Source organism: Typopeltis vanoorti, chromosome 1, assembly GCF_054136105.1.
Source record: "Typopeltis vanoorti isolate ZY-2024b chromosome 1, IOZ_Tvanoo_1.0, whole genome shotgun sequence".
Classification (NCBI taxonomy): domain Eukaryota; kingdom Metazoa; phylum Arthropoda; class Arachnida; order Uropygi; family Thelyphonidae; genus Typopeltis; species Typopeltis vanoorti.
In genome coordinates, this window is record NC_143549.1 from 162,590,729 (window position 1) to 162,605,848 (window position 15,120).

At 34.5% G+C, this 15,120-nt stretch overlaps 1 protein-coding gene across 3 annotated transcripts in view; it reads left to right on the top strand.

The window, feature by feature from the left end:
- The window catches only part of LOC150110590 (phosphatidylinositol-3,5-bisphosphate 3-phosphatase MTMR4), a 360,520-nt gene that overhangs the window by 138,198 nt on the left and 207,202 nt on the right, over positions 1–15,120 (top strand). For all 3 annotated transcript variants that reach the window (XM_090399896.1, XM_090399904.1, XM_090399910.1), the window contains exon 8: positions 6,744–6,939. In XM_090399896.1, coding sequence (XP_090256022.1) covers positions 6,744–6,939 — 196 coding nt within the window. The remainder of the gene's footprint in view (positions 1–6,743; positions 6,940–15,120) is intronic.

The following is a 15,120-nucleotide window of genomic DNA, read 5'->3' on the forward strand; positions in this document are numbered from 1 at the left end:
CCCAGTAGTCTCCAGAACATTTTTCCAACTTTCTTATATTTGTTAAAAATACCAAGCAATTTTAAACCTGGTTTTACTCCATTTCCCAAGTAAGCAAACAGACAAACAAGTCAAGTTTGCGCCTGCAAGTGATGCAAGTCTAGCTGATCCTACAGGTAGTGCAAGACCAAGGCAACTCGTGGTAAAGGTGGCATAAGCTCTGATCACTAATCTTAATATTTACTCTTAATGCTAAAACACATCTCCAAGAAAGGGATGCATGATGTTTTGTATTAAAGGCAAGGGGCCGCTACCCAGACCGGTTTCGACCTTTATTGAGGTCTCGTCAGTTAAACAAGGTTTAAAATTGCTTGGTATTTTTAACATTTATTATACCCAAGGTAAAATACCTTCTACATTTATATCTCCTCCAGAGATTTTCATTTAATAAGGTTAAAACACCTTATGGCAACTTGTTCTGATAAAATACTTATAAGCTCTGTATTACTAAATTTTGATATTTCTAGCCTAGCTCCCACTGACGAGACCTCAATAAAGGTCGAAACCGGTCTGGGTAGTGGCCCCTTGCCTTTAATACAAAACATCATGCATCCCCTTCTTGGAGATGTGTTTTGGCATTAAGGGTAAATATTAAGATTAGTGATCAGAGCTTATGCCACCTTTACCACGAGTTGCCTTGGTCTTGCACTACCTGTAGGATCAGCTAGACTTGCATCACTTGCAGGCACAAACTTGACTTGTTTGTCTGTTTGCTTACTTGGGAAATGGAGTAAAACCAGGTTTAAAATTGCTTGGTATTTTTAACATTTATTATACCCAAGGTAAAATACCTTCTACGTAACTTGTCTTTCATAACTTTTATTTAGCTACTTGTACACAAAACTTAGTTCCTTTACATTTTTTCCCGTATTCTATTAGGACATCTGCTAACTTATTTGCTAGGAACTTTGATATGCTTTTTCTCCCCTCTTCCCAGAACTCTGTTTAGCTTCTTGTGTCTACCATGAAGTTCTGCTTTTTTTTATCCTTGCAGATAACTTTACCACATGCCTCTCTTGCTGAATCAGTCAATGTTTTCTCTACTTTACCAGTGAGGCTGTAAGGTCTTTGTTCTTAGACATTAATTTTTGCTCAGACTTCCACGGATACTGCTCCACTGAGCTGATATCCGTCATTCCTCTGCTTTTAATTGGGCCTGTTAAAACATGAGTAGCAGCCCTAACATCCCTTTTATAGTTCAACCTGCTTTTCCCAAACCTGCTTTTCTCTCTCTCTCATTCCAACTGTTTCAGCTCTGTGGAACCATCTTTCGTGAAATGCTCACATCCTTCAGTTTTTCAAGAATTGATAGGTTCTTTTTCTTTCCTACATGCTGCATTCTTGTGCAGCAGGTTCTGTCACCATTAGTATGTGGAACTGATATTTAAAATAAAAAACAATTTACATTGTTTCTTACTAAATTCTACTTTTTAAAATGGAAAATTTAGAATTAGAATTGGATTAATTACTTTAACCACCTTACTGGCCATTATGGATCAAGTACGCATCCTCATACACTTCCTATCCATCATATATTTCAATGTAATATCAGTGGTATTACAATTTTAATATGCACTTCGCATCCATGATAACCTTGACATCTAGACGTGTTGGCTGGTAGTGTGGTTAAAAGATGGTTAAATGAAACTAGCAGTCACGGATTGCTAACCAAAAATATTCAACAGGAATCCAATGACAGAATAGGAAAGATAAGGAACAACATAAACAAAAGGTGCAAGGAAATTGAAGAAAGCAGTATTACAGATAGAACAAGAGATCTGTTTAGAAAAATAAGTGATGTTACAGGGAAGTTTTCCCTCGCTTAGTTGTAAAAAGTAATTCGGGGAAAATGTCTGATGGAAGAAGAAGCAGTGAAAAAAAAAATGGAAAGAGTATGTAGAGGATTTGTACAAGAAAGATAATGATACTGAAAGAGAATTTGTTGAGGAACCCATGATAATGAAATGTGAAGTGATATCAGCAATGGAATATCTAAAAGGAAAAGCTCCTGGAGTTAATGGAGTGTCAGTGGAATTATTGAGAGCAGCTGGGAATGAAGTAGTGAATATATTGACTGAAATTTGTTAACAGGTTTGGAAGAAAATATACTGACCTAGATATTGGAAAACATGAGTATTCATCCCAATTAAAAAAAAAAAAAAATCAAATCAAATCAAATCCCACAGATTATGAGAATTATAGAACATTACTTTAATTTCACATTCAAATAAAGTTATGCTTAAATTGATCCAACAAATTGGAGCCATATGTGAATAGAGAAATCCCACATGAACAGGCATGCTTTAGGAGAGGTAGAGGAGCTAGAGACCAAATAGCAAACATGAGATAGATTATGGAAAGAATAAGAGAATTTCAGAAGGAAGTATTCATCTGTTTTATTGATTATAAGAAAGCTTTTGATTGTGTGGATCACAACAGACATTGGATTGTAATGATATCAATGGGAATATCTGAGCATCTAATCTTTTTGATAAGAGAGCTGTATGACAATCGAGAAGCTTCAATAAAAACAGTCTTTGGAGAAACAAACAGTGTTTGAGTGGAAGAAAGGGGTGCAGCAGGGTTGATAGTGTTACCCCCTATCTTTTTAATATTTATAGTGAGTTTATTATGAGAATGAACTTAGACAAAGATCCAGCTCGAATTAAGATTGTTGGCAGGAAAATAATTTAAGATATGCAGATGACGATGACGATACAACCCTCATAGCAGAACTAAATCAAAGCTTTGTTACTTTCTGTCTTAACCAGTTGATTGTATTGGTTAAGACAGAAAGTAACAAAGGCAGACTTATTTAAACATCAGCAAAACAAAAGTGATGATTTTTTGGCAATTTAAATGAATATATAATAGAGAGAGATAAAATTATTCCAATTTTTGTTTCACTCAGACTATTTTCAGAGCCACAAATAAGAAAAAAAAAGCGATGTTAATCCTGACAAGAATTATGAAAGATAGAGGTTTAAGGCCACAAAAGTTAGAATTTTCGAAGCAATGTATTTCCAGTAATGATGCATGGATGTGAGAGCTGGATTATTAAGAAAAAAGACAGCAATAAATGGACCCCCCATTCAAGGGTGCAGCAATAAAACGGTTCTGCAGGCTGGCTGCTGGTTAATGCATGGGGACAAACCAATCATTAACAAATCTCGAGGCTTCCCAATCATCTATCATCAAATCTGCAGCCACATATTTTGCCAGTTTGTGACTGGAGGGAGACCAAATACTGTGGCTGCAGGGGCAACTGTCAAGTCCACATATGGACAGGAGACTGAGTTCCCTCTGCGTGGACGGTATGTTTGCAAGTCTGTCACTTCTCACTGCATGCCCCACTTCCTTTTTATCTCTTCCTTACCAAATACAATGGACCACAACTAAAAGAAATGTGATTTTACTGTGGATCTTAAAAATTCTCCCACAAAAAAAATCAAAAAAAAACAATAAAAATTTCAACCGAAAAATCATAAAAAGCAACAGAAATCCAACCAAACAGCCCACCAATATTAATTCTTACCAAAAAAAAAAAAAAATTTACATCCACTTCACCAACATTCGTTGCCTAAACAGCAATATAAACTATGTGTGCCACTACAACTTACAGTTATCTAAACCAGAATTACTATTCTTATCAGAATCCCAACTTGTAACCTCAACTGCCCAAACTACACATTACATAGTTCTTTTTGCTACAAAGGTGGCACTTCAGAATTCATCAGAATGTCTACATCAAAATCATTCAAAGCTACATTTTCGATGGTTTTCTTTCTCTGGCACTTTTTAGATTTAAATTTTGGCTTACCTTCACCTTTTGATTACTTATGAGTTCTTTTAACAGTCGATTCTGATGTGCCCACAATTCACTTGCATGTATTGTGACATGAGAAATCGGAACAAGGAGACTGTTTCTAACGATTCTTTTTCACAGAATGTCAACACATTATGCAATATTCTTTTGCAGGAGTTACTTAATAATAAAAAATCAAGCTACTACCAGCAGCAGACAATAAAGCATGTGATTTCGCTTGTTGGTGACCAATTCATACATCCTTTATTTCTTTCTCCTCTTCTGCATCTGTTAGCCCCAGTGCTATGAACTGTGGGCATACATATTTTTCCTATTGTGGTCCATATAGATTATGAATAAGAGTGGAGATAGTGTGTATCCTTTGTGTTTCTCCTAATTTTACATCAAACCATCTTCCTGTATTTCATTTAATTGTAACTCATGCCTTATGACCTAAATAAATATAGATTATGTATTGCTCTGTATAATGTTCCATTTATCCCATATAATTTTAGTGTCTTAAGGAGCTTTTCTCTTTGCACCTTGTCATATTCTCATGATTTCTCAATTGTTTGTTCTAAAATGAAATTCTTATCTTGACAACCTCTATTTTGTTTCAACCCAGCTTGTTCTTTTCCAATGTCTTCCACAATTTTTCTCAACCCCTTTTCAAGTATAATTCCATAATTTTACTTGGAACACTGGGAGAAATCCCTCTGTAATTCTCACACCCAGCTTTATTCCCCTTTTTTTTTTTTTAATGGATGGGAACTATGAGAGCTCTTTTCCAATCATCTGGAATTTGATCCTCTAACCAAGCTTCTGAATTATGCAGTGTAGCACTGTAAAACTTTTATACCTCCATATTCGAGTATTTCTGTCAAATATCATCTACTCCAGCTGCTTTTCCACATGTTTTTGACTGCTTTTTTACATACTCCTCTCTGCATTCCTCTTGAAAATTTTCTACTACTTCTGTTCTGTCACTGCTTGTTTTATTAAGTCTTCAAAGCTGGACTTCTAGGATATCTTTATCTTCAATTTTCATGTCAGCTTTATCACCTTGATTCCTTTTAAGATACTTTTCCCTCCATTTCTAAACTTTTTCAATAGACTACAGAACATTTTGCCACCTTCTTCATATTCTTATTCATATTCTTCAGCCTTACTGAAGTTTTCCCATTACTTTTGTTTAGCTACTTTTACACATAGTTTTGCTTTCTTACATTTTTCTATGTATTCTTTTAGGGCATCTGCCTACTTATTTGCTAGGAACTTTTAGTATGCTTTTCCAGGACTGCTTCTTTAATATCTTGTTCCACTATTGTGTTCTTTTTTTCCTATCCTTGCAGACAACTTCACCATGTACCTTCCTAGCTGAATCGATCAACTTTTTCTGCAGGGTTTGCCACCGAGACTCTAAGGTTTAGTTCTTGTTTTTGAACTGTTTCATGTTTTCTTCAATAATAGTTGTATAGTTGAGTCTATAGTGTACCTGTAAAAGCTTCTCAACTTTCTTTTTAAAACTTTCTTACATACTGTTCTTTTCAATGTGATATTCATTTTATCCTACTTAGTACTCAGTGATGGCCACTTTGTTTCAAATCCTCTGTATAGTCTTGTATCTTGAACCAACATGAAGATATCACTATCAATAATGACATAGTTAGTCTTTTCTTATTTCTTGCATTTTCTCTCCATGTGAACTTATGCATAAATGGTTTTTATATTACAGGTTTCAGCATAGATGATTGAATAAGCAAGGAAGAAGCAGCTTGAAAAAGTGTCACATTTAAGACAGAAAAAAGTATCATATTTAGATCATTCCTGGATTGTCTTAATCATTAACTGTTGACAGTTTCCATTTTTTTTTTTTGTGGGGAGAGTTTTATCATTTAAAAAAAAAAAAAATTAAATGCTAATTGTTAATATTTCTGTATATTTTTTTTTCAACATTCCATTCATGAAAGGTTAAAAAAAAAAAAAAAAAAAAAAAAACACTATAAGCAAGTTGGTAACACAGTAGATGGAGAGTTAAAATCCAGTAACTTTCACTGTTGCTCTAGAACATCGATTCCCAACTGGTGGTATGCGTAACCCTGGAGGTACATGCTGGCCCATTCAGGGGTACATGAAAAATAATCAGTAATGGTGGAAAAACAAGTAAAGTAAACAAAATGCAAAATGTTAGTTATGGATCAATAAATGTTTAGTTTGAAACAGCTGTTTTAAAAACAAGGGGTACAATTTATAGAAATGGGTTTAAAAGGGGTACACAAGTGGACAAAGGTTGGGAACCACTGCTTTAGAAACCAGACGTAGTATTTTTTTCAAGGCATTTCTTCATTAAAGGAGGGTAGTGATTTCACCAGATAATGAATGTTACCTTATCATCAGAAGAATGATCAGATATGTATAATGGGATTTTTTTTCAACTGCTGAAGAACAGAAATATTTATCTTTTTTGCAAGTTAGGCAACTTTTTTTAAAAAAAAAGTTTCAAAAAAAAACTGAAAACAGATCACTGTTTTGTTTGTGGTATCAACCTCTTCATAAAAAAAAACACTTATTGGAAGATTTCTGTGAGGAACATTTCCTGCTATCTGCTCAGCATTTCTATTATGGACTATAGAAAGATGAGATTAACATCTTCAGGGTATAAACGGTAAATGGGTCAGTCAGTAGGGCATATGAAATAGAGTATATAATTCAGATTGCCGCTTTAAATAATTTATATATAATTTTATGAAATAATTAGTTTAATTATTTATGTATACGAGGTTTTCACCTCGTATATATTTAACTATATAAATAATTTAATATGATAACATGATTTAAGATTGACTTATATGCATCTAGTATACAAGTCAATCTTAAATCCAGATTTTCTGTATTTCAGTTGGTTATCCTCACTTGAAAGTACAAAATGGCTTCATTATATATCTGGGTTGTTGAAAGCATCATTGAGAGTGGTTGAAGCTGTTGATCAAGAGAGGAGACCTGTGCTTGTCCATTGCTCTGATGGATGGGATAGAACCTCTCAGATTGTTGCTTTAGCAGAACTCATGCTAGATTCATATTATAGGACTATGGAAGTATGTATGTTTAATTTTCTGTTTATTAATGTTAGTGTAAATTCCATGTATATTATATTCCATGTTGCATTCTTTAGAGTGCTACATTACTTTATTTTTCAAACATGGAAACTATTTACAGCACTTCTATAAAAACGGTATTGCAGTAGTATTAATCGAATTCATAAAATATGAAAAGAACCTGTAACTTTTGAATTAGTACAATTTAGATAAACACTGCTTCGCTAAATCCAATTGTGGCAGCTGTAGGGGCTGAAGATTACAGATACTAATCATTTTGCTCCTCAGCTTGTCAGAATATCTTTCATGGATATGGCAAACATTGGAGATCCAGAACATTCTCCTATATGAGGATACAGCAGTAAGACAGTTCTGCTAGTTGATAGATCATCATCATCATACGTATCAAGGATTTAGGCCTAGTATGGCCTGTTCCGGCCTTAGAAGTCATCGTTGAATCGTTTAAGAGGACGTCCTGGTTTTCTTTTTCCTAATGGCTTGTACTTTAAGGCTTGTTTTGGTAATCTTTCTGTTTTCATTCTTTAAACGTGTTCCATCCATCTATGTTTATATTTTTTAATTTTTTCAATTACTGGTTCTTGGTTTAATTCTTTCATAATATCTTCATTTCTTTTGTGATCAAATAGGGTATACTTTGCAGTTTTTCTCATAAACTTCATTTCTGCTGTTGTTAATCTTTGTTTGTCTTTTTGTTTTATTGTCCAGATTTCGCTTCCATACATTAAGACCGGTAGGGCTAATGTATTGTACACTTTTAGCCTGGTTTGTTTTTGAACCAGGTTTGGTTTAAATATAGAGTTAATTACTCCTGTTATTTTTAAATATTTTGCAATTTTTATGTTTATATCTTTTTCATTTTCATAAGTGATCATACATCCTAGGTAGTTAAATGAATTCATCTGTTCTAAGATCTTGTTATCTAATACTATTTTAGTTCTTGCTGGATCTTGTCCTTTAAAGGCCATAGTTTTGGCCTTTAATATAGATGGTATATGGAATGAAATCTAATAGTAATGAATCAGGATGACCATCAATCATAATTCTGTCATTTACTTTCAGAAAGACCTAGTTTTAAATTCTGTATAGGATATGATTTAAAGAATCTTTGACTTTTCAACTGAAGTAGAAGAATTAGCCAGTCTGATATAGAGATGACCAAGTTTTCTTAGTGGAAACTTAGGTTTTTTTAGTTCCAAAACAGATAAACTAGCCAGAAGAACATGTGCACACTTATCACATAATAACTTGTCTTCTTAATTGCTTAGGCTTTAGGCTGCTATTTCCTGAAAAAGAATAGTTATACTTAGGCTATAATTTAAAACAGCAGCAGTGGTGCTTAGAGGGGTGTATGGAAGCCATTATTAAAGCTGCATTATGGCTAGGAGATTAGTATTCTCTGTATGCAAGATGTTATATTTTAGGACTATAGAAGTATGTATATTTGGATGAAAAGGAGATCCAAAAAATAAAAACTAAGCAGAGCATCCCTTAGCAGGAGGTGAAGAGGCAGTATGTTACAATGCTAGCAACATTTAGTGGTAAGTTTCTCTTATGCTGAGAAAGCAACTGTAAAGAAAGTATCAGTAAGGACTTTAACATGTATGTCACACAGCTACATCTCTGAACGGTACAATATGCTTGCTTTGTCTTTAGAGTGTATCAAGAGAAAAATCAGTATGGGTTCACTCTTCAGGATATGCCAAAAATGGTCTTACTGCATTAGAATCCATTAGTGAAAAAAATAATGGTTCAATGCAGATAATCAAGGACATATCTTGATCTATTGATAGATGGGGTAGATGTATCCATTCCTCTGCAGGAAAATAAAACAATTAATATACCTAGTGTGCTAGAGGGAATCCAGTTTGACAAAGTCATGAATATATTTCCTAATGAAGAAGAAATGATGTAAACTGCCCATTCACAATTCTCCAAAAAGGAAAAAATCCAAGGCCAATGAAAACAAGGCCTCATGATGTTGGAAGCCAAATGGCATCACCAAAATTAAATAATGAAAATATTTCTACAAAGGAATTGTAATGGATTCTGTCAAAACATTGAGGCATTTCAGAGTTATATACCAAATGCTCTTGTCTACAGGAAATATCTGTGAAGCCCAGTGACAGTCTGACATTATAAAATATAACCATCATTTGTAAGTTCAGGACAGGGACAATGAACCTGCCCATGAAGAGGTCACTAATCCTTGTGGACAACCTTATCCCTTTCCAGCAAGTCTCACTTTAAACAAATGTAGAGGCAGTCCCCATCAGACTTTCATTCAGATCTGTTATAACAATGTGCTGCATCTACCTAACTCCTGCTGTAGATATCTCTCAAGATGACCTGGATGATGTTATATTGCATTTACCATCTCTTTTACTTTTAATGGGGAATTTGAACAGACAATAGTGTGTGTGGTAGTGCTCGAACTAACATCAGAGGAACAGTTGTCATGCATATGCTCAACATTTGTAATCTCTTCCATTTTAGCTTAACATTCACTGTCATTGACTAACAATCTGTGCACCCTTCCTCTGTCCATTGTTTTAGTGGGGGTCTAATGATAAGGTAATATGGGAGTGATCATTTTCTCGTGGTATCCATGTTCTTGATTGGACAAGTATGTACTACATGGATATCATAGTGGAAGTTGGAGGAAACTTGACTAGCTTACTTTTTCTTCCTTAACAGAATTTGATTCTGTGACATTTGGCACATCTATCAGTGATGCAGTTTATCTTGTCACAAGGCGTGTATTACACAAGTTCCCACAACTGCAATTCCTAAAACATCTATTTGGTTTCCACTTTTCCCTAAACTATGTTGGAATGGTGATTGCACAGCAGCCAAGGAAACACAGAAGAAAGCTTGGAGTATCTTCTACAAATACCCCCACAACAAAAAACTATTTGCTTTCAAACATGCCCAAGCAACACAAATCCATTGTCAGAACCAAAAGGAATCCTAGATTCAGTACAATTTTCTAGAACAAGAGCAATCAACATCAAAGAAGTATGGGATAAAATCCAGACTATAAAGGGCAGATATATTGCCTGCCCATTCTCCATCTTTGAACATAATGGATACAGTTGCTAACTGAATGACAGTCATTGACTCTCAAGGAGATTTTTCTTAAAACATCAGCAGTATCTTCTTATTCCCCAGAGTTCCTTGTCCAAAAATGTAAAGTAAAAAAACTACAAATTCTTCTCTCTTTGAGTGGTATAGAAGAATACAACGGGCTGTTCATAAAACAAGAAATGAAAGCTGCTTTGCTTAAATGTCATCCAACTGCTGTTGAACCAGATAACATCCATTATGAGATGATCAAACATCTGCTAAGGATCAACTATATCTATAGTTCAGCAAAATTGTTTTCTGAGAATGTTTTTTTTGGATACCAGGCAAAAGGGCAATTACTGTTGCCTTTCCCTAAGACAGGGAAAGATCCCCGCCCCCCCCCTCTCCCAATAAATTATCAACCAGTTGTTCTGACCAAATGCCTTCCTAAAATGCAAGCATTTAGTATCAGTTTTCTTTTATATGAAAAAAAAAAAAAAAGCACAGCACTTCTTGGAGATTTGGAATATCAAAAGATCTTACACAACTTTGGTCACAGAACTCAGAAGGAAAGAACTTCTTATCCAACCAAATCTTCCAAGTCTGAACAGGTTCTGCACTCTCTCAACTGTATACTCAAGAGGAGGGAGTACCACAAGTTTAAGGTCTTACTTTTTTTGCACGCAAGGTTAACTCAGTAGCTGAACAGCTTTCGAAAACTGTGAGTAATGCCCTCTATGTAGATGAATTAACCATTTGTCATTTAAGTAACATGAGTCATAGAAAGACAGTGGCAGAAAGTCATTGACCATCTTTAAATGGGCACTTGTCAATGTTTCAGATTTTCATAACAAAAGATAGTTTGCATGCAGTTTTGCTGCAGGCATTGTCCTAATCCCAATCCTGAACTTAGACTAGAACAAACCTTAAATAATTCAGTATCCTGTGTTAAAGAAACCTGAAGAAATAGCATGGATTCTTCACAAATTCAATCTGCATGCTTCCTTTAAACCAGCTTGGAAATTGTCTTCTTTCTTACCATCTACAAAGGATAAATTACCCCCCCCCAAGGATGGGAATGTTCAACCAACAAGTCTGTCCTCACTTCTCATGCCATTTGCACTAGACAGTTTGCAAAGATTCCTCTTTCCAGCTGGTTCAGATTTGGTAGTCTTTTCTGTGAAACACTATGAAACTTGTATTTATTTGTATTTACTGCACATATATCATTTGTAAGTTTAAATGGAGCAACATACCAAGATACTATGTAAAATTTAAACCATATGCAGAATATAACTTTTCAGTTCTAAAAGAAACGACTTATATTTGTATTTGTGCATGTGTATATGAGTATGCAGCATTTATTATTATAAATACTGCATAATCTTCATGGGGGTCCATACTGGGAGGTTACACTTATTATTTACATAGTGCCAATCATGCCCCTTGAACTCATTTCGCTGATTTTAAAGCACTTACGATTGACAACTCTGGCAACCTATTCCATTAATTTACTACTCTCCAAGGGGAGAGTAGACAACTAAATATACTAGATATAGTCACATCAAAGCTTTATAAAGAAGGTTAATAACTTTTTATGTGTTTGTCAATGATTCTTAACATTGAGTTAATACTCTGAGCTATTTTTGTCTACTTGTGCATATTCCTTCTGAATTTCAACATTATCTACCATGACTTATATTCTTAGGCCTCCTCAATTTTTCGTAGTCAAATTTCACCTGTATGTTGAAATTGCAACCATTTATCCTTTTCCCAAACTGTCCATTTATTCATTACAGAATCTCTATATCACTTTTATTAACTATTATCCTTCCCAATTTAGCATCATTGGAAAACTAATGCATATTTCCTCCTTAAATTTCTCAATATCAATACTGTGCATTATCATTGTTTTAAAGAGGATAGAAAATTAGGAAAGAATTTGCATTAACTTTTGAAGAAACAATCATCATCAAATTCCTGATATATATACCCTCAAGGAGTGTACAGGATATGATAGTACTACATGAAAAATTTATATCATTACTAACTTCTTATCTACAATTTTCCTCCAAATCAGTCTGTTACCTGTCAATATTATCAGATCTTATATTTCTGTCTTCTAAGGAACTTTTTAATGTCTCAATCCACCTATATCTTGGTCTCCCTCTGGGTCTTTTTCCTGCCAACCTGGCAGAGAGCACTTGTTTTGCTAATCTTTCCTTTCCCATTTTGTTTAAGTGACTATACAACCTGAGATTATCTCTACTAATGCATTCCTGGATGCTGACAATGGCAAGCTCTTTTATAATATACTCATTTTTAATATGATATTGTCACTGATGCCATCTGTTCATGCCCCTAATTTTTCTCAGGACTCTCATATCTGTGGTGTCTAGTCTTTGGTTAAGTGTTTTACTTCTGACCCAGCTTTCATATCCATAAGTTAAAATTGGTTTGAACACTGTCTTGTATACAGCTAATTTAGTGTTTTGGCTAATTTCACTCTTATTCCATATAAATTTATTCTGTTGACTTCCTACCATACCAGCTTTGTTGATTCTGTTGTCTATTTCTATATTTAATTTACCATCTTCAGTAAAAAATCGTGCCTTCTTCTCTTCCGTCTAAGATGGGTTGAGTCTTCTCTTGAGCAGGATCTTCCAGTCTTCTCTATTCTTTGCTGTTCGGAAAAGTTCATTATATGTTCTGCATCCTGAGATGTTCTTTATTAATTTCAGCCAGGTAATTCTTCGTCTTCCAGGTCTTCTTTTTTTCAGTTGGAAAAGTATTGATTAGGACATTAGGAAGTCTGTCTACGTCCATGCGTACAATGTGGCCAAACCATCTCAGTTGTTGTTTTCTAATTTTTTCTATTATTGTCTTTTTATATAATAATTCTTGTCTGACTGTGCTGTTTCTTTTCTTTTTTGTGCTTAAGTAGCTGAAATGTTTTACTTGTTCTGTAGGTTCTCCATTCACAATGCAGTTAATATTTTCATTGTCTTTGTCTTTTTAATGCTGACCTTCATACCATATCTATTACAACAGTTATTCAATTTATTCAGGAAATCTTGCAGACTTGTAGCGGATTTATTTAGAAGTATAACATCATCCACATAAAGCAAAGAGCTGAGATTAACATCTCGGTTTAATACCACTTTCCTTCATAATGTACATCCTTGTCTAAACACCAGATTTAACATTAAACCATCTTCCGGTTCTTTCTTCAATTCTAACTACTGACTTACAACTCAAATAAAGACCAAGTATTGCTTGATATAATGCCCCTTTAACACCATCAGTGTTAAAAAGTTTTTATTCCCCCTTTTTATATATACATGAGCACTATGAGAGCAGAGCTCTACTCCAGTCATCTGGAAATTGTTCGTCTGGTTTCATTTAGCAATTTTTCAAAGTAATTACTTTGAAAAATTGCTAAACGAAACATTTTTCTCCTGTTTTCATATCACCTTTATTATTTCTGATTCCTTTTACAGCATTCTTTCCTCCTTTTCTGAGCTTCAACAAACTGCAGAATATCTTGCAATCTTCTTGATATTTATTTTCTATCTTCCGGTTCTTTCTTCAATTCTAACTACTGACTTACAACTCAAATAAAGACCAAGTATTGCTTGATATAATGCCCCTTTAACACCATCAGTGTTAAAAAGTTTTTATTCCCCCTTTTTATATATACATGAGCACTATGAGAGCAGAGCTCTACTCCAGTCATCTGGAAATTGTTCGTCTGGTTTCATTTAGCAATTTTTCAAAGTAATTACTTTGAAAAATTGCTAAACGAAACATTTTTCTCCTGTTTTCATATCACCTTTATTATTTCTGATTCCTTTTACAGCATTCTTTCCTCCTTTTCTGAGCTTCAACAAACTGCAGAATATCTTGCAATCTTCTTGATATTTATTTTCTATCTTCCGGTTCTTTCTTCAATTCTAACTACTGACTTACAACTCAAATAAAGACCAAGTATTGCTTGATATAATGCCCCTTTAACACCATCAGTGTTAAAAAGTTTTTATTCCCCCTTTTTATATATACATGAGCACTATGAGAGCAGAGCTCTACTCCAGTCATCTGGAAATTGTTCGTCTGGTTTCATTTAGCAATTTTTCAAAGTAATTACTTTGAAAAATTGCTAAACGAAACATTTTTCTCCTGTTTTCATATCACCTTTATTATTTCTGATTCCTTTTACAGCATTCTTTCCTCCTTTTCTGAGCTTCAACAAACTGCAGAATATCTTGCAATCTTCTTGATATTTATTTTCTATGTTTTTACCAAATTCTTCCCATGATTTTTGTTTAGCCAGCTTTACACAGTATTTAGCTTTCTTACATTTGTCTCTGTATTCTCTAAGAACACAAGTGGACTTGTGTTCTTAGAGAATACACCTTTGGTCCTCTTGTGTTCTTGCCAGGAAATTTTGATATGCTTTCTTCTTTTTATTCACTGCCTCTTTAACTTCCTGTGTCCACAATGGAGTTCTGATTTTTCTATCCTTGCAGACATCCTCACCACATGCCTCTCTGGTTGAATCAGTCAGTGTTTTCTTCAGGGCTTGCCACTGAATCTCCAATTTTATCCTGCTCATGACTAAATGGCGATCACTTCCAATTTCAAATCTTCTGTACACCCTGCTGTCCTTCACCAGGGAGAAAACATCACTATTAACAATAACATAGTCAATGAGACTTTTCTTATTCCTTGCCTCTTCTCTCTCTCCATGTGAATTTGTGCACATTTTTATGTTGGAACATTGTATTGGTAATAACCAGTCCATGTCCTGAGCAGAAATCCAACAGGTATTTGCCATTATTATTGGCATTGTTCTTTTCTCCAAATTTTCCCGAAATATTTTCGTATGTCTGACAATCATTTCCTACTCTGCTATTTAGATCCCCAACAAGGACCAACTTTTCCTTTTTCATTGTTTCATTTGCTTTCTCTAAAGCCTCAAAAAATTTCTCCACTTCTACCTTAGTAGAACCTTCTGTGAGACCATAGGCACAAATAAGTTTCATTGTCCAGTTCCCCATTCTGGCATTTGCCCACATCACTCTACTTGAGACTGCCTGC